The sequence below is a fragment of the Achroia grisella genome, unplaced genomic scaffold (genome assembly GCF_030625045.1).
Source record: "Achroia grisella isolate CSIRO2021 unplaced genomic scaffold, CSIRO_AGI_Agris_v1 utg947, whole genome shotgun sequence".
NCBI lineage: Eukaryota > Metazoa > Arthropoda > Insecta > Lepidoptera > Pyralidae > Achroia > Achroia grisella.
Window position 1 is genome coordinate 422440 of NW_026713071.1, and position 25567 is coordinate 448006.

The window sequence follows — 25567 nt, forward strand, 5'->3', positions numbered from 1 at the left end:
TACTTGAAATGGACCGTAGTGAGACTGGGTCATAAACTGTAATAAATACTTGAAATCGACCGTAGTGAGACTGGATCATAAACTGTAATAAATACTTGAAATCGACAGTAGTGAGACTGGATCATAAACTGTAATAAATACTTGAAATCGACCGTAGTGAGACTGGATCATAAACTGTAATAAATACTTGAAATGGACCGTAGTGAGACTGGATCATAAACTCTAATAAATACTTGAAATGGACCGTAGTGAGACTGGGTCATAAACTGTAATAAATACTTGAAATCGACCGTAGTGAGACTGGGTCATAAACTGTAATAAATACTTGAAATGGACAGTAGTGAGACTGGATCATAAACTGTAATAAATACTTGAAATCGACCGTAGTGAGACTGGATCATAAACTGTAATAAATACTTGAAATCGACCGTAGTGAGACTGGATCATAAACTGTAATAAATACTTGAAATCGACCGTAGTGAGACTGGATCATAAACTGTAATAAATACTTGAAATGGACCGTAGTGAGACTGGATCATAAATTGTAATAAATAATAAAACTAGAAAATAAAATCCGTTGCTATTTAATAACCTAAATAAATAAAGGAAATCCGCTAAAACTCCAATTTGTATGAAACAATAAACTAGCGTAAATAATTAAACACGTCTGCTATTGAACTTTGTTAAATGTCAAACTAATAATTATGACAAATGATCGTAACATACGTAACAGATATTTTCTACGTTGTTTCTATTACCTTTAAAATTGCGTGTATAAAATAAATTAACTTCTCTTATACTGTACTTCTTTATATTTTACATTTTTCTGTTATTTCCGTATAGTTCTGTCTATATAATTTTAATCTTTGTTTTGTTGCTCAATTTATTTATTCATATTTTCTCTTACTATTTGAGGCTCTATTTATAATTTATTTATCAGATCATTGAGTATATATTTATATATAACTAGCTACTCACCCCGGCCTCGGACGGGTGTTCGTGTATTACATATAAAACTTCCTCTTGAAAGACTCTATCTAAGAAAAAAACCGCTTCAAAATCCGTTGCGTAGTTTTAAAGATTTAAGCATACATAGGGACGGACAGACAGCGACAGCGACAGCGACTTTATTTTATACTATGTAATGATATTTAGCTTCATATTTATATATATTTATGTATGTATCTTATTTTATTATAGAAATTGATACATATATATATGTATATATTTACATTTCTCATTTATATTAGTGCACCGCCAACAATCTTTCTCTGCACCACTCATGGTTGCCTGGTACATAACGCCGCATGGTGTTAAGTCCGCTATATGTACACATTGTTTTGTGCATTGAAGTTAAACAAATAAATAAATAATTTCATATAAAAACAAACTATGTTACTGAGGGACAAAAGAAAGTAATATTTTTAAAAGTCAATTAAAACATAATTAGAGCATCTGATAAAAGTTATCGACCATCAGTGAGTGTTATGAGACAATAGCTTTTAATGAATATCGGTCGAGGACTGATGGGTACACGATTTAAACTGACATTTGGCTTCAACCCTTAATTATACCCTTTGCCATAACATTCATGGACTGATTTATGTGCTCAATGGAATTGTTGATTGTTAAAATATTGTTTTGATTGATATTATTGTTAAGATTCTCTCATTGGGATCGGCGCATAATTCATATTATTAACCGGGTCTTAACACGAATAATTTTATTGCAAATAAAGGTATTTACCTCTCTTCGTTTCGACTAGGTTGCACTAGCCGTGGTCACGAGCTGACTGGAGCAACAGCGATGTCAATGTTATGATTGTCTTGGGAAGGAACTGACTCCTGATATACAGCTCACGCTAGTTTGGGAGTCAGGACTGCATCAAACTGTATACTGATGAAGGTTTAAAAAAAAATTAAAAAAAAGTCGATTGGTGACAGCAGTTTTTTCATCTACCGTCACTAGATTGTTTAAGGAAAGTTCGTTCGTGACACACAGACGGTTGTTGTTGTTGTTGGTTTATTAAGAATCGAACCCGCGACCGGAAGTAAAACGATGTGTTAAACCGTAGTTCACCGTCGTACTTACATCATCATCATTACATAGTATAAAATAGTCGCTGTCGCTGTCTGTCCGTCTATGTATGCTTAAATCTTTAAAACTACTGAACGGATTTTGAAACGGTTTTTTAATAGATAGAGTGATTTAAGAGGAAGATTTATATATATTTATCTGTAAGAGATCGCTTTGAGTGATAAAACTTTTTTTTCTTTCTTTTTTATTATTATTTAATTTTATATATATATATATATATTATATATCTCCCTTTTGATGGGGTGTTATTATTGTATTATTATTATTATATATAATACATGTACACCCGTGCGAACCAGGGCGAGTAGCTAGTATATATATAAATAAAAATGAAATAATAATTTCGCATCTGTTCCTATCACTACATGGCAAATGGCTTACTTAATCAACTTCTCTTACGTTTCTAAGGAAATACATTACGTTGGCAATTGATTTATTACGTCACCACTACCTACCACCATTAGCCGGATCAACGTCAATTTTCATATAATCCATTTAGGCTTATAGACCAAGAGCCCACGACGGCCAGACATACGTCTTATTAGTCAATAGAATAGAATAGAAGAATAGAAAATCATTTATTCAAATAAACTTAATTTAAGCACTTTTGAATAGTCAACATTTTTTTAAATCTACCGCTTATTCGGAAAGCTGTCTCATCACAAGAAGAATAAGCAAGAAATTTGTGTGTTGCTCTTTTAAACAATCCTTGTAAGTTCACATTTTACAAGTCGAAACGTGTGAATACAAACTACCAACCAGCACTAATTTATTTAGGCTCAAATATAAAAACACAATAAGATTAAATCAGTCGTAGTATTAAGAGCATATCAGTCCCTACAAGCAGCACTCGTTCACGAGTATGATGGATGATGATCAATCTGAAAGTTCTTGTATGTGTGTCCCCAACACAGGTAAGAACGATCCCCACACATGAAACCTAGATTGTGGTTCCTTTGACAGGTAACAGGTAACAGAGGTGTAAAAATTTCATATCAAATTCGAACAATATATGAAAAAATGGGGTTTCTTAAAAAAAATCCACTAACAAATCCATCCAAAAACTTTCAGATTGATCATCATCCATCATACTCGTGAACGAGTGCTGCTTGTAGGGACTGGTCTGCTCATATTTTCATATTAAATTCGAACAATATATAAAAAAATGGGAGTTTCTTAAAATAAATCAAATTTTTCATATATTGTTCGTAAAATTAGTAATAATGAATTTGATATGAAAATTTTTACACCTCTGTTATCTGTTACCTGGCAAAGGAACCACAATCCAGGTTTCATGTGTGGGGATCGTTCTTACCTGTGTTGGGGACACACATACAAGAAGTTTTAGATTGACTAATAAGAGGTATGCCTGGCCGTCGTGGGCTCTTGGGCTATCACATAACACACTTGAAGCTTATTCGCTGATTTGATTTAAAACTATATTAAGATTGATGTTTAATTTATAAACACGCTTATAATACGTCAGCTGTTTGCCGCGAGTCCTGTCGCGGGAATCGGTTAGGCTTGTCAAGTTACCCACTATATCTAAAAGTCAAATATATATATATATATATTGTCGATATATCGGTACCAAGAGTAACCTGACATTGAGGGTGACGCAGCTGTCGAGTCACAACGCGAGTTTCAAGGCGTTTGTATGTCGAGTCCCCACAAACGGGGAGTGTTCTGAGGAATTGTTCGGATTAATACCAGCTGCTGAGTTTCACCACCGTACCACCCGCCAGAAACTAAAATACCATCCTGATCATCTGGATGAATGGCGGTCCTCCACAGTGCGGTTTTCTAGAAACTTTTTGCCTCGCACAACCACATTGTGGAATCACCTTCCAGCAATGGTATTTTCAAACCGATACGATATTGAAATCTTCAAGAAAAGAGCATATTCCTTTTTAAAAGGCCGACAACGTACTGGAAATTCCCCTGGTGTTGCGGGTGCTCATGTGCGGCAGTAATCACTTACCATCAGGTGAGCCGCATGCTTGCTTGCTCCCTGTGTTATAACAAAAATATGAATGAAATCAAATCAAAACATATTCATGTAGGTCTATTACAGATTCTTATGATATGTCAAATCTACCGTCAGTTCGGAATGATTTCTATATGAGAAGAACTGACAAGAAACTTTGCTCGTATTATTTAAAAATGCGTTTGTACATGATTACAAAAATATATACTCATTTTTGTATTTAATTAGAGAGAATGTAGTGATCATTAGTATACGATATTACATTTTTGTCAAAAGGAAAAATAATTTACTCATTAGTCGATACCCGAACAGACCAATCCCCACAAGTAGCACTCGTTCACGGTATGACGCAGTATATATAAATATACATATATAGCGACGACCTTGGTGGTCTAGCGGTCTGGCACACCGCTTTATATCTGATGGTCACGGGTTCGATTCCTCGCACGGCACAAAAATTTATATTCATGAGTATGATTATTATTATTATTATATAACTATAGATATATACATATTAATTTTGCATTGCATACATTTAAGAAATATAAAACAATAAATTATGGAGAAAAGTAAATATAAATATTTAGTGAAATCAGGCAAATATTATTAAAGTTCCATCGTATACCAAAAACCACTGGTATGAACGATACTTGATAAAATTATCTATCCTTGACATTTTATTAAGGAACCCTAAAAATCTTAAAAAGTGTTAAGAGTCCTCGGATGCTGTAATCTTGTTTGAAGTTAGCGAGCGCGCCAGTGAACCGCGCTGGATTTTTCGAGACTGTCCGTTCCTCTTGGACGTTATAACCAAATCACAAAGTAAATTGAAGCCATAGTTACGTAGATGTCGTACAAAATGTTGAAATCCGAATAATATCTCCCTACTTCGTAAACTTATGCGTTCCTAATATTTGGGATTGTGTATTCCCTTTCTCTAAATATTCTTAGTTTTTAATCATCTGAGCCCATTTGATCGATCGCTCGCCCAATTTACATGGAGATCAAAATTACGTCGGCCTGAGCTAGGTCTGAGCCTTAAAGCCTCAAAGCCTCAAAGCCTCAAAGCCTCAAAGCCTCAAAGCCTCAAAGCCTCAAAGCCTCAAAGCCTCAAAGCCTTAAAGCCTCAAAGCCTCAAGCCTTTATGTATATTGAATGTTTTTTCTATTTTATTATTTGATTGAATTAGTGCTAATCGGTGGTTTGCATTCACACACTTAAACTTAAATTGTAAGTAAGAATAAATTATTTATAAGAGCAACACACAAGTTTCTTGCTTGTTCTTCTTGTGATGAGACAGCATTCCGAATGAGCGGTAGATTAAAAAAAAAATGTTATGACTATTCAAAAGTGCTTCAATGTAAGTTTATTTGAATAAATGATTTTCTATTCTATTCTATTCTTTTAAATTCAAATTTGGGAGAATAGAGTAAGCTTATATCATCGTTTAAATAGAAAAATGACAGTGTTTCAATTCAATCACCATGATCACGGGTAAACTGAAAAGGAAATAAATATAAAACGTGGTAAGATCCCGTGATTTTTACTAATTTTATACATATAAATAAAGACAGCGTCAAGTTTAAAACAAAATGGCAGTATCCAAAATGTACATTTTTATCATGTCTTGTAGAGAAGCATTTAAAGATTTTAAATTTATTTAAATTAGTTTTAAATTTACACACTAATATATACGTACACTATACACTATACACTATAATACTTATATATCACTAGCTGTTGGCAAACGTTGTTTTGCATTATAATAAAAAAAATAAAAATTTAGGGTAGACTACCCCTAACATTTGGGGGGTGAAAAATAGATGTTGGCCGATTCTCAGACCTACTCAATACGCTCACAAAATTTCATGAGAATCGGTCAAGCCGTTTCGGAGGAGTATGGGAACGAAAACTGTGACACGAGAATTTTATATATAAGATTTTAAAAGTATTTAGATTATGACGGCGTGGTTTATTTAATTGACTTATATAAAAGGAGGCAATTCTAGCCTCTAATTTTGAAAAATGACATTTTTATATTTAATCGACGATATCGTATCTATAACTCTAAAAGTCGTAAATAATATTTTCATCTTCCCTAAACATCCTTTACATAATACGTACAATCTACATCTGCTAATGCCTATGATATGAAATACAGCTGTGTACATATACAATATTTGTTTGTGTTACGTTATTTTTGAAACGTATAAATTATTCAATACGTCAAGTATAGGGCACGTCACAAAATATGTTGTGTGCTGGTAACTTACCCACATCTGAGGGCGTTTGACATGTTCATCGATCACTTACATGTCGAAGAATAATTCTACTTCTAAATAAAACACTAAACATTATTAAATAAAATTTAATAATAATAATCTTAGGACAATTCACACAGCGCCATCTAGTACCAAGCTAAGCAGGGCTTGTTTTATAGGCAGCAGATACAAGTACATAGATATTTCTTTTCGTAAATACATAAATATTATACATAGAAAACACACAGATCGGTCTGGGTGATTTCTATTATATATATATACTAGCTTTTGCCCGCGGCTTAGCTCGTGTTAATTTATCCTCTTAGGGATGAAATTCATCAAAATCCTTTCTTAGGGGATGCCTACGTCATTGTAGCTATATGCATGCAAAGTCTCAGCCCGATCGGTTTGATATTGACAAAGTTTCATACAAACTTTCATCCCTTATTTTATCCCCTTGGGGATAGAATCAAAATCCTTTCTTAGCGGATGCCTACGTCATAACATCTACTTGCATGCCAAATTTCAGCCTCATCCGTCCAGTGGTTTGATAGATCTGTGCGTTGATAGATCACTATGTCAGTCGCATTTGAGTTATATATATTTAGATATTATATTTTCTGCACTATTTCTATCAGAGTAAATGCATACCTATATACACCTGTGTTTTTATGTAACAATGCCGTTGTTACGAAAACTGGAATCACTGTCCAGTGAGCCGCCTGCATATAGGCACTGGTTGAACGACGAGCGTCAAAGGAATAAATAATGGAATTGCTGACAGTTTGGTCATAGTTCATCACGGTGTTGGTCGGCACAGGAACGATTTTATAACGGTTGCATTACAGTATAGTCTATGTTGCAGACTCTTTGCACATTTCTATCGATTTTAAATGTATTTTCTTTTAGAATTGTCATATATTTTTATTGTTACTTTTTGTCTTCCAACCGTTTGTACCCGTATCTTTATTATAAATATTTACCATTTTCTATCCACACACATACAGTCCATTCATTCTATCACCTACATTTTGGTCCTACTCTGGTAGAATTCCAACATTTACACCTTACAGCCTTTTTTTTCGGACTACTCTAATGCTGTTGGCCGCAGCTGGCCTTTACAGCTTCACTGGACGTTAGGGGGCGAGTGTAGATGGCACTCCAAACCAAAGGAAGGACTTATGGAGCGACTGAACGCCAACTCCTTAGGCATCCCTTAAAAAAGGATTTTGATAAATTCCACCCCTAAGGGGATAAAATAGGTGATGAAAGTTTGTATAAATCTTCTTAGATTTTCGACTGATTGAACTGAAATTAAAGATTGGAGCTACTGTGATGAAGACGTTCGCTTAAATAGGATTTTGATAAATTCAACCCTCATGGGGACAAAATAAGGGATGATGCAGGATGTAAATGTATTAGTCTGAACCTATCAGTACCTAATGGAACGAATAAATTAAGACGAACAAAATAATTTTTAGTTCTTTAGGCTACTTAGAAAAATAAAGTTAAATTCCACGCGGACGAAGTCGCGGGAACAGCTAGTCTAATATAAAATTATGGTCATACATAGTCTTCATATCATTAGAATAGATTCGATTCAGTACTGCGTAATAGCGATATAACTTATACCTCTGAACTTCTTTCCTAAATATATAGTCCACGTAAAGTGAAGCGTGCATATTTTGACAAGTTGAAGTACAACATCACTATGATGAAAGAATAATGTTATCTTCGGTGTCCTATATAAATATTTGAGGAGCATTATGTTAGGTAGAGTTTCAAATAAAGCGTTGTATACACTACACTATATCGTTTTAAGATGGAAATCGTACCGGTACAGTATTTAAAAATGTGGTTAAAGTATTATTCACCCCCCTCCGATCGATCCCCCGTTCAATTCATGATAATCGATCGATGAAATGGGGATCAAAATTACGACGACCTAAGCCGAGGTTCGAACCCATAGCGGTGCCCTCAGAGTAAAGTAGTGTCCGTCAGGCTGAAGTTGGCCTTCAGTCGCTCTATAAGTCCTTCTGCGGGTTTGGAGTGCCATCTGCACTCGCCACTCGTCCGGTGAAGCTGTAAAGACTAGCTGCGGCCATCAGCATTAGAGTAGTGCGAAAAAGAAATGATTCACTATTGTGCACTATTAAATGAGGAATTATGATGAATGATGAATGCATACAACATTTATTTTGCAAAGAATACGAGCTGAGTTTCTTGTCAGTTCTTCTCATCTCAAAATCATTCCGAAGTGACGGTAGATTTGACATATCATAAGAGTCTGTAATAGACCTACATGAATAAAGATATTTTGAATTTTGAATGTGACGACCTCGGTGACCTAGCGGTTTAGTAGCTCGCATTACTTCCGATGATCGGGATTTCGATTCCTACGGTACAAATATTTGTATTCATAAGTATGCTTATTTCTATCGGTCTGAGTTTCTATGTATAATATGTATGTATTTACAAAAAAAAATATCTAAGTATTTATATCAGTTGTCTAGTAACCATAACAAAATATCTGCTTTGCTTGGGACTAGATGACGTTGATTGAATTGTCGAAGGGTAGAAATAAAAATAGAAATAATCTTTATTTGAATAAACTTAATATAAACACTTTTGAATAGTAACATTTTTTTTATTCTACCACTCATTCGGAATGCAGACTCATCACAAGAAGAATGAGCGTGAAACTTGTGTGTTGCTCTTTTAAATATGATATTACCTATGTTATATTGATTTTATATTAAGTTATATAAATATTTTTTTTAATAGATAAAATAAAAGGTATCTCTTAATACTATAATTATTAATTAAATTTAAATCTATATTCATTACCCTTACAAATATTTCGCAGTATTACATTATTCAGTATTATTACGACTGGCAACGGCAGTGAAATAGGGTAATATAAATAAAATTACTTACCAAACTTATAGTGATGTATTTAGTGGTAGCGTATATGACACAATGTAGCAAAACAATATAATAAAAAATATATGGTTTATAAATAGAAATATACAATATAAAAAGAGGTCTGTCGCCAACAAGTATAATTTATAAGTATTTCAACGTTATCTGAACAGGAAAATAAAAGAGATATTGTCAAATGAAAAATATGAAGTTTTATTTTAAAATTCAGGAAAATGCATGTGTTTTTTCGGGGAAATTCTCAAATAGGAGCTCCGCTATGAAACGGTCCAATGTGTACAGAAGCGGGATACGATCGAGAAAGGATGTATTCTAAAAATACTTCAATATTTTTGGAATCGAAAAGTTTTCCCCGAGGAAGATCGAAGATAAAAGCAGTAAATATTATTTTGAACAATGCTCTTTCATTTTTTAAATGCCGCTGCCCCTGCCACTGCGCTGCCGGAAATATTGCCGGGCGACAACTGAGCGAGAGGGCTGAATGTAAAAACACGCTGCCACTCGCGCTGCCAGTCCTTTGACTGGGCAGCGCGAATGGCAGTGCCAATGACATGGGAAGTGTTTCCACTCGTGTTTACACTCTCGCACTGCTCACTTCCATGCTCACTTCCCTGCCCACTCGGGCTGAGTGTAAATTGGGCATAACAAGCTGATCTGTTAGAAAGTGAATCATCACCTTATACATTATAAGTACCACAGACGTCACAAAACAGACATCACACCACCACCTGAATATTTAAGATAGCTTTACTCATAACACAGGAGCAGGTTACAAACGGTATTTTTGCCTCGCACAACCACATTGTGGAATCACCTTCCAGCAATGGTATTTCAGAACCGTTATGATTAAATATGAATATAAAACCTCCTTGGCCATCTAAGTATATTTTACTTTTTATTTACGCAATGATTCGAAATTCGAAATTTGAAAATTATTGTAACAAAAGTTTGATACCATAACATGGCGTATTAATAATTCATTTTTTATTTTGTAAATTAATTAATATTAAACACTAGTGGATGAAAGGAAGTGGTATTATTTTATTGGATCCGTTAAACAGTTACGATATTGAAACCTTCAAGGAAAGAGATTATTCCTTTTTAAAAGGCCGACAACGTACTTGCAATTACCCTGGTGTTGCGGGCGCTTATCGGTGGGGGTAATCACGTACCATCAGGTGAGTAAAAAAACAAGAAAAACGTAGATATCGAACCTAGAAAGAAATTTGATTTTACCTGAATGTCGTTTAACTAAAGTTAGTTAGTAATTCGTTTTATGGTAATTGCGTAAGGTTTTACAACAAAATACCAGAGCCTGTTATAAATCTACCTGAAAAAGATTTAAATGTCATATAAAACACTTCCTTTGCAAAAAACTTAACCTTACCATAAAATTGAAGAATTCGTTAACGACAATAATGTTTTTATAGAAAAACTTAAAATCCACAGCACTGACAATATTATCTGATTACACTAATAATGAGTGCGTAGCGATTTCTATGTTGATTATCGCATGTCTTTTACTTGTTACTCAATAATTATTTATTTTAAATATCATCTATTCAAAAGAGCAACACACAAGTTTCGTGCTCATTCTTCTTGTGATGAGTCTGCGTTCCGAATGAGTGGTAGAATCAAAATATGACTATTCAAAAGTGCTTGTAATGAGTTTATTTGAATAAAGATTATTTCTATTTCTAATTCTATCAAATCAGCCAGATCTCGTTATCATTTTGCATGCATGTTGATATAACGTTTCGTTTATGAATTATGAAGCATCGTATATTACATTCTCTTACGTCTTTGCTATTCACGATTGAAAGCGTCAAGATACTCTCGTATTCTAATATGCATGCTATAATGAAATATGCATGGTTCGTCTGTGATATCACTGTTGCCTTGTGTGACATTATTAATTGTGCAAAACGTGCATAACACAATGTTTACGAGATAAACACTCAATACGAACTTACCTAAATAGGTTTTGAACGGTGTTCTAGTCGGCGTGACCTAGGTTATCGTCGACATAGAATAAAAGCAAGATCTGATAATAGAATATATAAATAATGACTATGTATTATTATAAACATGTTCCATTATTATTTGAAAAAAATACGAGCTGAGTTTCTTGTCAGTTCTTCTCATCTCGATATCATTCCGAACTGACGGTAGATTTGATTATATCATAAGAGTCTGTAATAGACCTACATGAATAAAGATATTTTGAATTTGAAATATTGTAATGTACTTATTAATAAATTTGACATGGTATATTGTTAGCAATGGGGTTATCAATCTCCTTTCCCCCTGGTGGACTGAGTTTTTTTTTTATGGATGATAATGGGATGGTGCACCCGCCTGCGGTAACGGTATACGCTGGCAGCACCAGTGGAGGATGATAAGATGAGCATGAGGTCAGATCAGTTAGCCCATCGTGACAAATTCACCAGGAATTTAACACGATGGTTTCCAGGGGGAACCGCGTGGAGGTCAACCTGACATGGTGCATTGCTAGTAATGGGGTCATTAGTCCACATTATTAACAATCCACTTCCCCCCAATCATAGTAAGTTGGACAGTTAAATACATGATATATGAGAACATATAAATGTACAGACACATGTACGACCGGTTAATTTATAGTCTCCAATGCACAATGTATTGTTAACTTGGCCAGTTATTGTCGCACTATGTATTATGTATTGTGAATAATTTAGTTCAGTAATTTGCAAATTGGAACATAGTCATCCATTATTGTCTGAGTACGCAATTAGTGAGTGCAGATCCGAATCGAAAAATATTTGTCGCTAATTAAACAGAGTGGTCATTTGGATAATTTTCTATGTAGTAATTGTTAATTAAATGTATAATTTGATCACTCTCATCTACGATAATCGTTTGCCATCAGCTATCCGGCTATCTAGCCGGATGCTTCTTTCATATCAATGTGGACGTACATTATGAAATAATATATCTAGCTGTATTTGTTCATGAGCATTTATCATATTTTAATTTTAAATGTAATAATAGATTAAAAAGCCAACTGGCCCTACCAGATCCTAAAATAGAAATGTTTAGGGCGAGTCCGTATTACCGATCCATTGTAATATATAATAAAATCCCGGAAACCATAAAAAATAAAAAATTAAAAAAAGGTTTAAGGAACTACTGACCGACAAAGCTTACTATACAGTAGAAGAATTTTTAACAGACGTACTATAGGAGCTGACTGGACACTACAACAGATCTAAATTTTAAATTTCATTATGGGAAGTCATCTACGAAATTGTCATATTCTTTAAACAGAGTCCACGTGTATTGTTAATTTATTACATGTAAATTTATGTATATGCATGTGCAATTATAAATAAATAAATAAAAATTAATATAATGAATTACTAAGCCTTGACAATCAGTAAATATCCTATATATATATTAGCTGTTCCCGCGACTTCGTCCGCGTGGAATTTAACTTTATTTTTCTAAAATAAATGTAGTCTTTAGGTTGTTCTTTTGCATCATCCCTTATTTTATCCCCATGGGGGTTGAATTTATCAAAATCCTATTTAACCGAACGTCTTCATAAGTAGCTTCAATCATTAATTTCAGTTCAATCAGTCGAAAATCTAAGAAGTGTTATACGAACTTTCATCCCCTATTTTATCCCCTTAAGGGTGGTATTTATCAAAATCCTTAGAAGATGCCTACGTCATAGTAGCTTTATGCATGCAAAGTTTCAGCCCGATCGGTTTAAAATTGACAAAGTTTCATACAAACTTTCATACGTCATAACATCTACCTGCATGCCAAATTTCAGCCCGATCCGTCCAGTGGTTTGTGCTGTGCGTTGATAGATCACTATGTCAGTCAGTCATCTTTGAGTTATATATATTTAGGTATAGATAAAAATGCAAATACCAGTGTAATAGAGAACAGATACTCTTACATAAATACCCCATTATTCAAAGACTTTTTTCACTGTAAGAAATCTCACTTATAGAATAAGTTCGCCGTTTTTCTAACAATTGTAATTGTTGTGTATGCTGTATTTTTTTTTAATAATTATAGTAATATCTGCCGCTTCTTTTGTGGCGACATGCTTTTGGCCTTTCCTCTCTGCTGCTTGTAATCATAATTTAATTTTTTATTGGGCAATTTTTTTTTTTGGGCATTTGGGCAAAGTTTTTTTATTTATATTTTTTTATTATGTGTCATTAAAACATACATACAACCCTAAATTTTCACCCTTCTATCACCAACCCCAATTTTTTATAGCGTTATTAATTTATATGGCAAAACAACGTTTGCCGGAACAGCTAGTTGTACAATAAAATATTACAAACAAATGTTTGTATCGAACCTGCGACCTTTGGATAAAGTGTACTAAACCTCTCAACTACTGCGGTCGTCAATACAAAACATCATAACTTGCAAGTTATAGCGGATACTCATATTAAAATTGGTTTAATATTTATATGAACCGGAATGATAGAAACATCTCTACATTCGCAATTTCTGAGCGAAACGACATTATTCTGTAAATGTATCGTTTGTTTATTTTACGACTATCATAAAATAAGCAATAAATGAATATTTAGGTGATGGATGGCCGCGTGTGAGCCTATAACTTTGATGTACACAGTAATCGAGTGTATTGCTCCGCCCACGTGATCGATCGGGCCATTCTTGTCATGTTTTCATTTTAGTATACACTTTAATATATCATCTAGAACATAGAGTGTCGTGGTATACCTAGGTTGTTAGTTTCAATCTGGTATGAAAAAGGTTTTTATATAAATTTATATCAGACTGACTCTCCAGTGATGGTAACATCCAAATTTGAAATATCTTTATTCATGTAGGTCTATTACAGACTTATGATATGTCAAATATACCGTCAGTTCGGGATGATTTCGAGATGAGAAGAACTGGTTTCTTACCAGTTCTTCATAGAGTGTCGTGGTATACCTAGGTGTTAGTTCGAATCTGGTATAAAAAAGGTTTTTATATAAATTTATATCAGACTGACTGTCCAGTGATGGTAACATTCAAATTCAAAATTCAAAATATCTTTATTCATGTAGGTCCATTACAGACTTATGATATGTCAAATATACCGTCAGTTCGGGATGATTTCGAGATGAGAAGAACTGGTTTCTTACCAGTTCTTCATAGAGTGTCGTGGTATACCTAGGTGTTAGTTCGAATCTGGTATAAAAAAGGTTTTTATATAAATTTATATCAGACTGACTGTCCAGTGATGGTAACATTCAAATTCAAAATTCAAAATATCTCTATTCATGTAGGTCTATTACAGACTTATGATATGTCAAATATACCGTCAGTTCGGGATGATTTCGAGATGAGAAGAACTGGTTTCTTACCAGTTCTTCATAGAGTCTCGTGGTATACCTATGTTGTTAGTTCGAATCTGGTATGAAAAAGGTTTTTATATAAATTTATATCAGACTGACTATTCAGTGATGCATTCAAATTCAAAATTCAAAATATCTTCATTCATGTAGGTCTATTCAAATTCAAATTCAATTCTAATTCAAAAATCATTTATTCAGTAGGACATTTTAGCCGCTTATAAACGTCAAGTTTATACATTTTTAAACAGACTCTTATGATATGTCAAATCTACCGTCAGTTCGGAATGATTTCGAGATGAGAAGAACTGGTAAGAAACTCAGCTCGTATTCTTTTCAAATAAATGTTGTAATTGTTTACAATAATACAGATTCATTTTTCATTTTAAATTTGGGAGATCAACCAGCAGCATTATTGAATATATGACATTGCAAATTAAAAACATAGAAATAAAGAAAGAAAACCTACGGTAGGTTTCCTTTTTTATATACATTATAGAGGTTTGAAATATCTTCTGATGATAAAAGAAAACGGTACAACAAGTGAAGATAAAGTAAAAATAGTCATAAGTTTTATTTACAATGTAGAATAAAAATAATAGATATATTACATAAAAAGATTTTTTATATATAAAATAATGACAGAATAAAATAGTTACAGATGAAATTATTCCAGGAAACAGCCGTAATCTATACATATAAATAAAATTGGAGTGTCTGTTTGTAATACCAAAATAACATTTTTTACTATTTTTGTGTGTCTATTTTGTTATGTCTTAGGGGTGGAATTTATTAAAATCCTTTCTTAGGGGATGCCTACGTCATAGTAGCTTTATGCAGGCAAAGTCTCAGCCCGATCGGTTTAAAATTGACAAAATTTTATAAAAACTTTCATCCCCATTTTATCCCCCTTAATTCTACCCAATTAACCAAAATCTTTTATTAGCAGATGCCTACGTTATAATATCTACCTTTATGTCAAATTTCAGCCCAATCCGTCCAGTGGTTTGGGCTGTGCGTTGATAGATCACTATGTCTTTCGCTATTTGGGGTTTCCCTTCCGTAGCCGGCTTCAAAGCCTAAGTCGTCATTATTAATTAGTGCTTCTTATACTAGACTGATATATTCTTACACTAGATTGATATATTGACAAATAATTATACTAACGAATACAAATGTATGAATCAAACCCGCGACTAACGGAAATAAAGACGTGTGCTAAACCGTCAGAAGGTCGTGTTACATTGTTCTAAAGATTAGTTAGTACACAACTTGGATACAATATGAAGTTTGGCAATCAATAACTTCGGTCAACTTGTTAGCTAAACTAGTTTTTGTAACTAACCCTAGACCTCGCTCAAGGAAATCCAAGTACTAAATTATGGAGTACCTATAGTCGTTAACTAACTAATGGGCAATTGATGATCAGGCTGTATATTTATTTTAGGTTATGTAATTAAAACGTTGAAAGGCGAAAGATTTTGGTTTCCTTTTTTTTTATATAAGACTAGCTTTTACTCACGGTTTTGCACGCGTTATGAAGTATTATTATTAATTAGGTATAGTTTTTGCGGCTTTGCTTTTGTTTCCTTTCTTAGGGCTTACCTACGTTATAGTTGCTTTATGCATGCAAAGTCTCAGCCCGATCTGTTTAAAATTGACAAAGTTTCATACAAACTTTCATCGCCGATTTTATCCCCTTGGTGGTAGAATTAATCAAAATCCTTTCTTATCGGATGCGTACGTCATAACATCTACCTTCATGCCAAATTTCAGCCCGATCCGTCCAGTGGGCTGTGCGTTGATAGATCACTATGTTAGTCACCTTTGAGTTATATATATTTAGACTAGCTGTACTCGTCGTGGAGATCTTTGGGGGAGGCCTATGTCCAGCAGTGGACGTCTTACGGGCTGCGATGATGATGATGTACACGCGACTTCGTCCGCATGGAATTTAACTTTATTTTTCTAAAATGAAAGTAGTGTGTCAGTCACCTTTGAGTTATATATATTTAGATTATAGCCTTGTGGTATTTCATACGTACGTTGATAGTGTCATTCTACGACAATAGACACTGTCAGTATCCAGTCAATCACGCAGTCAGTATATCTGTCGTGAATAAGGTCGGTCGTGGGAGGGGTTGGTCCTGCGTGAGTTGACCACAGTTGTTGAAGGGAAGTGACGTTTGTTATATTTTAATTATTAAATCATAAATTATCTCGTTAAATTATATCGTTGTTTTATTTCTGATATAAGAGTATTGACTCTCACTTAAGAAATTAGGAGCACAGATTTTAATGATTCTTTTTATTTGATAACTAAAGCTGTCATCGCCCGTAAATTAAATAGTAGTTATTGACTTACCTTTAAATATCTTATATGTAAAATTCTCGTGTCACGGCTTGACTGATTTTTATGAAATTTTATATGCATATTCAGTAGGTCTGTGGCTACTATCTATTTATTCATACCTCTAAGTAATAAGGGTTGTCCGCTAGAATGTTTATAATTATAAACTCATTATCTATATATATAAATAATAATATATAATAATAATCTCAGGACAATTCACACAGCGCCATCTAGACCCAAGTTAAGCTAGCTAAAGCTTGTGTTATGAGTACTAGACAACTGATATAAATACGTAGATAAATTTGTTCTGAAAATACATACATGATCATAGAAAATACCCAGACCGATACAAACAATCATACTCATGAATACAAATGTTTGTGCCGTGCGAGGAATCGAACCCGCGACCATCGGTCGTAAAGCGGTGTGCTAGACCGCTAGACCACCGAGGTCGTCAAAATAACATTGAACTGTCTGTTGTAATTTTAAATTAGCAGATAACAAGTAGATTGCTTTGTAAGCTACGTTTCAGGTCTAGGGTGCAATTAGGCAGTGAAATTACAGGATAAGAGATATCTTAGTACTCCGAAAGGTCAGAGGATCAAAATCATTAACCTTTTTTTTCTTAGGACAATTCACACAGCGCCATCTAGTCCTAAACTAAGCAGAGCTTGTGTTATGGGTACTAGGCAACTGATATAAATACATGGATACATTTTTTTGTAAATAAATATATATACATAAAAAACACCCAGACAGATACAAACAATCATACTCGTGAATACAAATGTTTGGAGGAATCGAACGCGCGATCATCGGATAGTAAAGCGGTGTGCTAAACCACTAGACCACCGAGGCTGTCCATATTTGAAAATATACATTGAGAGTGGTTGATTAGTATTCGATGCTCTTAAATATGAGTAAATATAAAAAATAATCAATTAGAACTGACTAGATGCAATAAACAGAAATTAACATACCTGAGTGACTAGTTCGAGAGAAACCAAATGTTTTTGAATGTTCAGGAGGTACGCTCTGAATTCCGTGAATTGTTTGTGTTGCCAACTTTACCTCGCTTCCCGGTCCGCGTTGGACACATTTTAGGTACCTACCTGCAATGGTACATATAGATCAAAGATCTTCAACCCGCGGTCCGCTGGCCGTTTGCGGCCCGTCGATTATTTTTCTGCGGCCCGCCAACAGCCGCCACTGTCAGTAACGACAACAATTAATTAATAAAAAGTATCTTTAATCTATACATATAAATAAAATTGGAGCGTCTGTTTGTAATATTGATTATTTCAATATTACAAACAGACGCTCGTTTTAACGTTTTATACTACATGCATATGAATATAAATACAATACATACCCCAAAATAACATTTTTTACCATTTTTGTACGTCTGTCTATCCATTTGTTCCGGTTAATCTCTGAAATGGCTGGACCGATTTTGACGGGACATTTTTTGACAGGTAGCTGATGTATTAAGGAGTAACTTACGCTACTTTCATTTTAGAAAAATAAAGTTAAATTCCACGCGGACATAGTCGCGAGTACAGCTCATCATTATCGCAGCCCGTAAGACGACGCTGGACGTAGGCCTCCCCCAAAGATCTCCACGACGAGTACAGCTAGTCTAAATATATGTAACTCAAAGATGACTAACATAGCGATCTATCAACGCACAGCCCAAACCACTGGACGGATCGGGCTGAAATTTGACATGCAGGTAGATGTTATGACGTAGGCGTCCGCTAAGAAAGGATTTTGATTAATTCTACCCCCAAAGAGATAATATAGTGGATGAAGTTTGTATGAAACTTTGTCAATTTTAAACCGATCGGACTGATACTTTGCATGCATAAAGCTACTATGACGTAGGCATTCCCTAAGAAAGGATTTCGATAAATTCCACCCCTAAGGGGATAAACTACGGGTTGTAAGGGGTTGAAAGGGGATATGAAATATTATATAGAAGTATCGACAATTGACGTGGACGAAGTCGCGGGCACATCTAGTTTCACTATATATTTATTCATGTCAACATTTTTTTTTAATTTAGGGACTTTTGTACCATTGTACCCTAAAACTTGACTTTACAATTTTTTTGTTGTCAGTCAGAAATAAACTGACGACTACAGGATGTTATTCTTGTAACCTGTCCAAAACTTTTTGCCTCGCACAACCACATTGTGGAATCACCTTCCAGCAATGGTATTTCCGAACCGATACGATATTGAAACCTTCAAGAAAAGAGCTTATTCCTTTTTAAAAGGCCGACAACGTACTTGCACTTCCCCTGGTGTTGCGGGTGCTCATGGGCGGCGGTAATCATTTACCATCAGGTGAGTCGCATGCTCGTTTGTCCCCTGTGTTATAAAAAAAAACACTCTCATTTGAAACTTAAATAAAATAATCATCTTCAATCGATATTCATTTTATTAATAAGAACATTCTTTATTAAAAAAAAATACGTTCACATCATGATCCGATAAAATAAGTATTTGTATAATGTTCGCGACTATTGTACATATTTGATTATTGTTAGCTTAATAAAATTTATAATTGTAGTAGTTTCAATTCCCTACTAGATAGAATTAAATATAATTGTATTGTAAAGTTTAAATTAATAAATAAAGGAGCGAGTAGAGGTGGTCTTTTCGCGCTATCCGTCCCGCTCGCACCTATGTGCGTAACACAATCGTTACCTAGTACGTGACACGGTGCGAGCGGGCGGAGTATAAATATAGGTGCCGAACGCGGCACAATTCATTCCGCTTCCATCGCTAGTACAGACCACCGAACTCTGCTCGAGAGGATAATTACACTTGTCTTTCTTGTTTCCACCTGCACCCGCAACCTTACAAACAAGTACGGGGAATAGATACCCGTACATCTGGTCCTTCGAGAAGCCGGATTGTTGGAAGAAGAAAGCAAGACCATCTGGTCCTTCGAGAAGCCGGATTGTTGGAAGAAGAAAGCAAGACTGCACAGAGATCAAGATCACAGATGCCAACAACAAGAAGCCAAAGAACAGCCATGGAAGCTCAATCAAACGAAGAAAACACCGCCGCCGTCACGTCGCCTGTCGCCGCTACGCCGACCGTCGCCGCCACTACGTCGCCTGCTGCCGCCACTACATCGACCACCACGACGTACACGTCCTCGGAACCTACTGCTACCACGGAGACTTCCGCGGAGACTTCTGCGGAGACTACCACAACAATTCCAAGGGCGCCGCGCACCACAGCTTCAAAAAAGAAGAAAGAATTGGCTAAAGCCCGAGAAGAATTGCTACGCAAGGAGGTAGAACTGGCCGCCGCACGCGTCGCAGCATTGGAGGCGGACACGGACGACGAAGAGGAGGACGAAAATGAAGAGGACGCCGCCACATTAAGAAGAGAGAGGACTACGGACTGGATTCGCCGGACGAGCACATTGGCACTCACAATGGAGCCGCACACAGAGAGGACGACCGCCGACTTGCATCAGGGGATTAATATCTCATCGATACCCGCCGGAGAGGGAACGAAAGCGCCGCAGCCGCAGCCGTGCAGCGACGCATTCCGACGGGACCATGCAAGCCACAACGGTCCGAGGGAAGACTCCATAGCACCGATGATGCCAACGAAGAAAGAAGAGGATTCACTGAAAGGGGGCATCGACTATAAGGAATTGGCGACTGCTATGACTATGGCAGCTCGCGCAATTCAGCCCTCCACAGTGCCGCGAGTCACAGAACTACCACCCTTCAACGGCGCGTCAAGCGAATGGCTGCCCTGGAAGATGGCCTACGAAGAGTCTGCGGGGCAGCTGACCGAGCAAGAAAACTTGGGTAGATTACGTCGGTGTTTAAAGGGTGCGGCCAAAGAGGCTGCACACTGTCTTTTCGTTGGGGATACGTCTGCAGTAGAAGTAATACAATTACTTGCTACGAGGTTCGGCCGTCCAGGAGCACTCGTGATGGCCGAGATGAATAAACTTCGTGCGCTGCCGCGGCTGTCAGACAACCCCAAGGACATCTGTCTATTCGCATCCAGAATAGCCAATGTCACTGCAACAATTCAAGCCCTGAAGAAGAACCACTATTTGTACAACGAAGAAGTGACAAGATCCATCACGGAGAAGATGCCTTCTGCGCTACGATTCAAATACTACGACTTCGTAGCAGAACAGCCAGCTGATCAACCGGACCTGATAACGCTCTCCAAGTTCCTGCAAATCACCGCAGCCAGGTGCGGTGACTTCGCACCCGCCGAAGTAATAGTAAATGAAGACCGGCGGGAGCCAGCAACGAAGAGAAGCGTGAAAACATACATCACGCAGGAGAAACCGACTTCACCGCCGTGTCCGACGTGCAACAGGGAAGGACACGCACCACCCGATTGCATCACTGTGAAGAACGCCGAGCCACAAGCAAGATGGGAGATAGCAAAAAAACACAGGCTATGTTTCCGTTGCCTGAGGATAAAAAGATTTCGTCACAACTGCAAGACGAAGAGATGCAACGTTGGTGGGTGTACACACCTACATCACCCACTCCTGCACGTCGACACCATAGAGAAGAAGGACAGCGAGCCCTCCGATGATAAAGCAGCCGCAGTCGTCGCGTCTGCGAGAGAAGATAAGAAGATCGCATTCCTCAAGATAGTGCCGATACAAGTGATCGGTCCCAAAGGAACGTGCGATACATACGCACTCCTGGACGACGGCGCAACGTGCACCATCATCGAAGAAGCAACAGCGAAGCAAATCGGCGCCACTGGTCCTCCCGCACCCTTCTACATAGAGGCCGTGGCCGGGACACGCATAAACGCCGATGAATCGAAGCTTGTCCACTTCACAATACGGGGACGAAGATCGGAAGATCATGCCGTGTCTGCGCGAACCATGAAGAAACTACTGTTATCTCCACAAACAGTATCACGCGGCGCAATAGAAGACTGTCCACACTTGTACGATATAATAGATCAGCTGACATATGAAGAAGGTCAACCGACGGTTCTGCTGGGTCAAGACAACTGGCATTTGCTGCTCGCACATGAAGTCAGAAGAGGCAATAAGACACAACCGGTCGCATCACTCACCGACCTGGGTTGGGTGTTGCACGGCACGGGAGCGGCGAGAGCGAGACAGCAAGTGCACAGAATCAGTCACTTGGTCGACGGGCAAGAAAATGAAGAATCCATAGAGCGATTAATGAAAGAACACTTCGCTCTCGAATCACTGGGCGTCACACCGAGGCGCTACATACCACCGAGCGCTCCCTTCATGGGCGGCGCCTGGGAACGACTAGTGCGCAGCGTGAAAACCGCGCTGGCCGCAACGCTGCATGAACGAGCCCCGAAAGAAGAAGTCCTTCTCACCCTGCTGGTGGAAGTAGAACACACGCTCAACAGTCGACCTCTCACCCACGTGTCGACATCAGCAGACGACGAGGACGCACTCACCCCCAACCACTTCCTATTGGGAGGTCCGTCCCGCGTACCACTGCCGGGAGCTTTCGCTGAGGGCGATACGGCGGGCAGGAAGGAGTGGCGCGCCAGTCAGTGGCTCGCTGACTGCTTCTGGAGGCGCTGGGTAACCGAATATTTACCCCAGCTACAACACCGGCGGGAGCCCCGAGCTACACACGGAGTCATCAAGTTAGAAGACTTGGTGCTGGTGGCAGACGGCAACTTGCCGCGGAACTCCTGGCCGCGCGGCGCGGTGGTGGCTACGTATCCGGGACCGGATGGTGAAATACGGGCGGTCGACGTGCGCACTAACAAGGGGATACTTCGGCGACCTACGAAGAAATTAGTAATCCTGCCAATCGAGCAACGCGAACTCGAATTAAATACAGCTTAGCTGCGGCGGGAGATATGTTCGCGACTATTGTACATATTTGATTATTGTTAGCTTAATAAAATTTATAATTGTAGTAGTTTCAATTCCCTACTAGATAGAATTAAATATAATTGTATTGTAAAGTTTAAATTAATAAATAAAGGAGCGAGTAGAGGTGGTCTTTTCGCGCTATCCGTCCCGCTCGCACCTATGTGCGTAACACAATCGTTACCTAGTACGTGACACGGTGCGAGCGGGCGGAGTATAAATATAGGTGCCGAACGCGGCACAATTCATTCCGCTTCCATCGCTAGTACAGACCACCGAACTCTGCTCGAGAGGATAATTACACTTGTCTTTCTTGTTTCCACCTGCACCCGCAACCTTACAAACAAGTACGGGGAATAGATACCCGTACATATAATATAATGAAAACAAATTGTGAGCGAGACAAGAATTTGATGTGATGTTTTATTAACCTTTTCATGAACGAAAAGTATACTGCGAAATATTATACTTTCTACAGCTATTCAATTTTTATTATTAGTAATTATTTAATATTTTCAGATAAAAGATATAACAGGTGAGATGATATTGTCTTAATGTTTTTGTAAAAATGCTACAATATCATTTCTCATTGGGATTAGATCACGTTGAATTTGGATCAAGTAATAAAAGAATGTTATTCCCAGTTCTCATCAAGTGAACTTGTGATATGAATATTATTGACGTTTTCTTTTTCATATTTTTATGAAATAAAAATCGAAATAAAAAAAAAATTCAAAATATCGTATATGACCTCTCGTGGGCCTGACATGTGGCACTTAAGCCTGACAATGACGACATGGCGCCTGAACCGCAATAATGTCTGCGTGAATTGACCAATAGCTTACCCCAACTAATAAGACTATGGCTCCCAACAAGGTGGGGATGTGAGAATTAGAACAGCTCCCTTCCCCTCACAACTGCTCCCCTGTGTAGAAACGGACTCCCCAATATCTTTATGATATGTCAAATCTACCGTCAGTTCGGAATGATTTCGAGATGAGAAGAACTGACAGGAAACTCAGCTTGTATTTTTTTTTAATGTTGTACATATTTACAATAATACAATTTCATTTAAATTCAAATTTGGGAGAATAGAGTGACCACCAGCATATGCTATTGAAAAAAAATAAACAAAAAATCTAATCAGTGATCGCAACTTGAACAGACCAGTCCCCACAAGCAGCACCCGTTCACGAGTATGACGGATGAGCCAGTGCCTATTGCCATGCACGCTCGTCATTCAAGTAATCGTTTAGTGAGTAATAGGCTTCGCTCAGTAAATATGATTTAACAGATATTTTGAATTTATTTAAGGGTAATTCTAATATAACCTTTGGTATCTTATTGTAATTTTTTATATCCATTCCCATAAAAGACCTATTGACATTTCTAAACAATATTTGGAGACAGCAAGTTTATCTTTAAATCTAGTATTAATATTAGGAATATTGCTGTTGCTGTCTCTGTTGTGAATATTGCTCTTTTATGCGACTCGACTTAACTTTGATATATTTCACCTTAACTTTCGTAATGACAAATCGTTACATTTCAGTGAGAATATAGATCAATGATATCTGATTAATTAGTCATAACTGTATAGAAGTGAATGAATAGGTTTTTTTTATATAAATATATTTTTAAACATAATAATAATCTGAGGACAATTCACACAGCGCCATCTAAACCCAAGTTAAGCTAGCTAAAGCTTGTGTTATGTACTAGATAACTGATACATATACATAGTTTTTTTTTTGTAAATACATACATATTATATAAAACACCCAAACCGACACAAACAATTATGTTCTGGAATACAAATGTTTGTGCCGTGCGAGGAATCAAACCCCAACGACGACGATCGACCGACGACTATCGGAAGTAGGGCGGTGTGCTAAACCGCTTGACCATCGAGGTAGTATTGTAAAAATTCTTTCTATACTCCATTGTCATATGAACATCAACTGTGTCAAATATCATAAACATATCATTTTTCTAAAATATAATCATGGGACACAGTCACCTAGATACATCAAAATAATAATTGCATTTAATAATGTCTAGTAAGACAAACTCAATATTGTCTACTAAGCACTGCTGTATCTAAACTGTGTCACCCCACCTTACATTTTGCTACTTTTATTCAGTATATAAGATCATTATTTCTATGTACACATTGTCAGTTTATCATCATCAGTAATATACATCGTCTCGACCAGCAACATCTTATCATTCACCCGCAACAATAATCATAGTGTAAAATACATATAAAGTACATATTTTACATATAAAAAACACAAACCTTTTAAACAGAAGGTTTCCAATTGCGAAGATTTTTCAAATGACTCAATGACTCATAACTCCATCATCTATACATATAAATAAAATTGGAGTGTCTGTGTGTAATATTGAAATAACCGTTATTTACTGTATGAATATGAATATAAATACGGTACTTACTTTTAATTTTTCTCTGTCTGTCTGCCTGTTTGTTTGTTCCAGCTAATCTCTGAAATGGCTGGACCTATTTTGGCGGGACTTTTGGCAGGTAGCTGATGTAATAAGGAGTAACTTAGGCTACATTTATTTAATACAAATAAATTTAAATTTCACGCGGACGAAGTCGCGGGAACACGTAGTTTATAATATAATCTGACTTAAAAAAATATTTAATTTTTTA

The 25567-nt window shown here is 36.7% G+C and overlaps 1 protein-coding gene across 1 annotated transcript; it reads left to right on the forward strand.

Annotated features, from left to right (window-relative positions):
• Window positions 1–20052: 20052 nt before the first annotated feature.
• Window positions 20053–22863, forward strand: LOC131854079 (uncharacterized). The gene has a single exon (XM_059205203.1). The coding sequence runs from the start codon at window positions 20053–20055 to the stop codon at window positions 22861–22863; it is 2811 nt and encodes a 936-aa protein (XP_059061186.1).
• Window positions 22864–25567: the final 2704 nt, after the last annotated feature.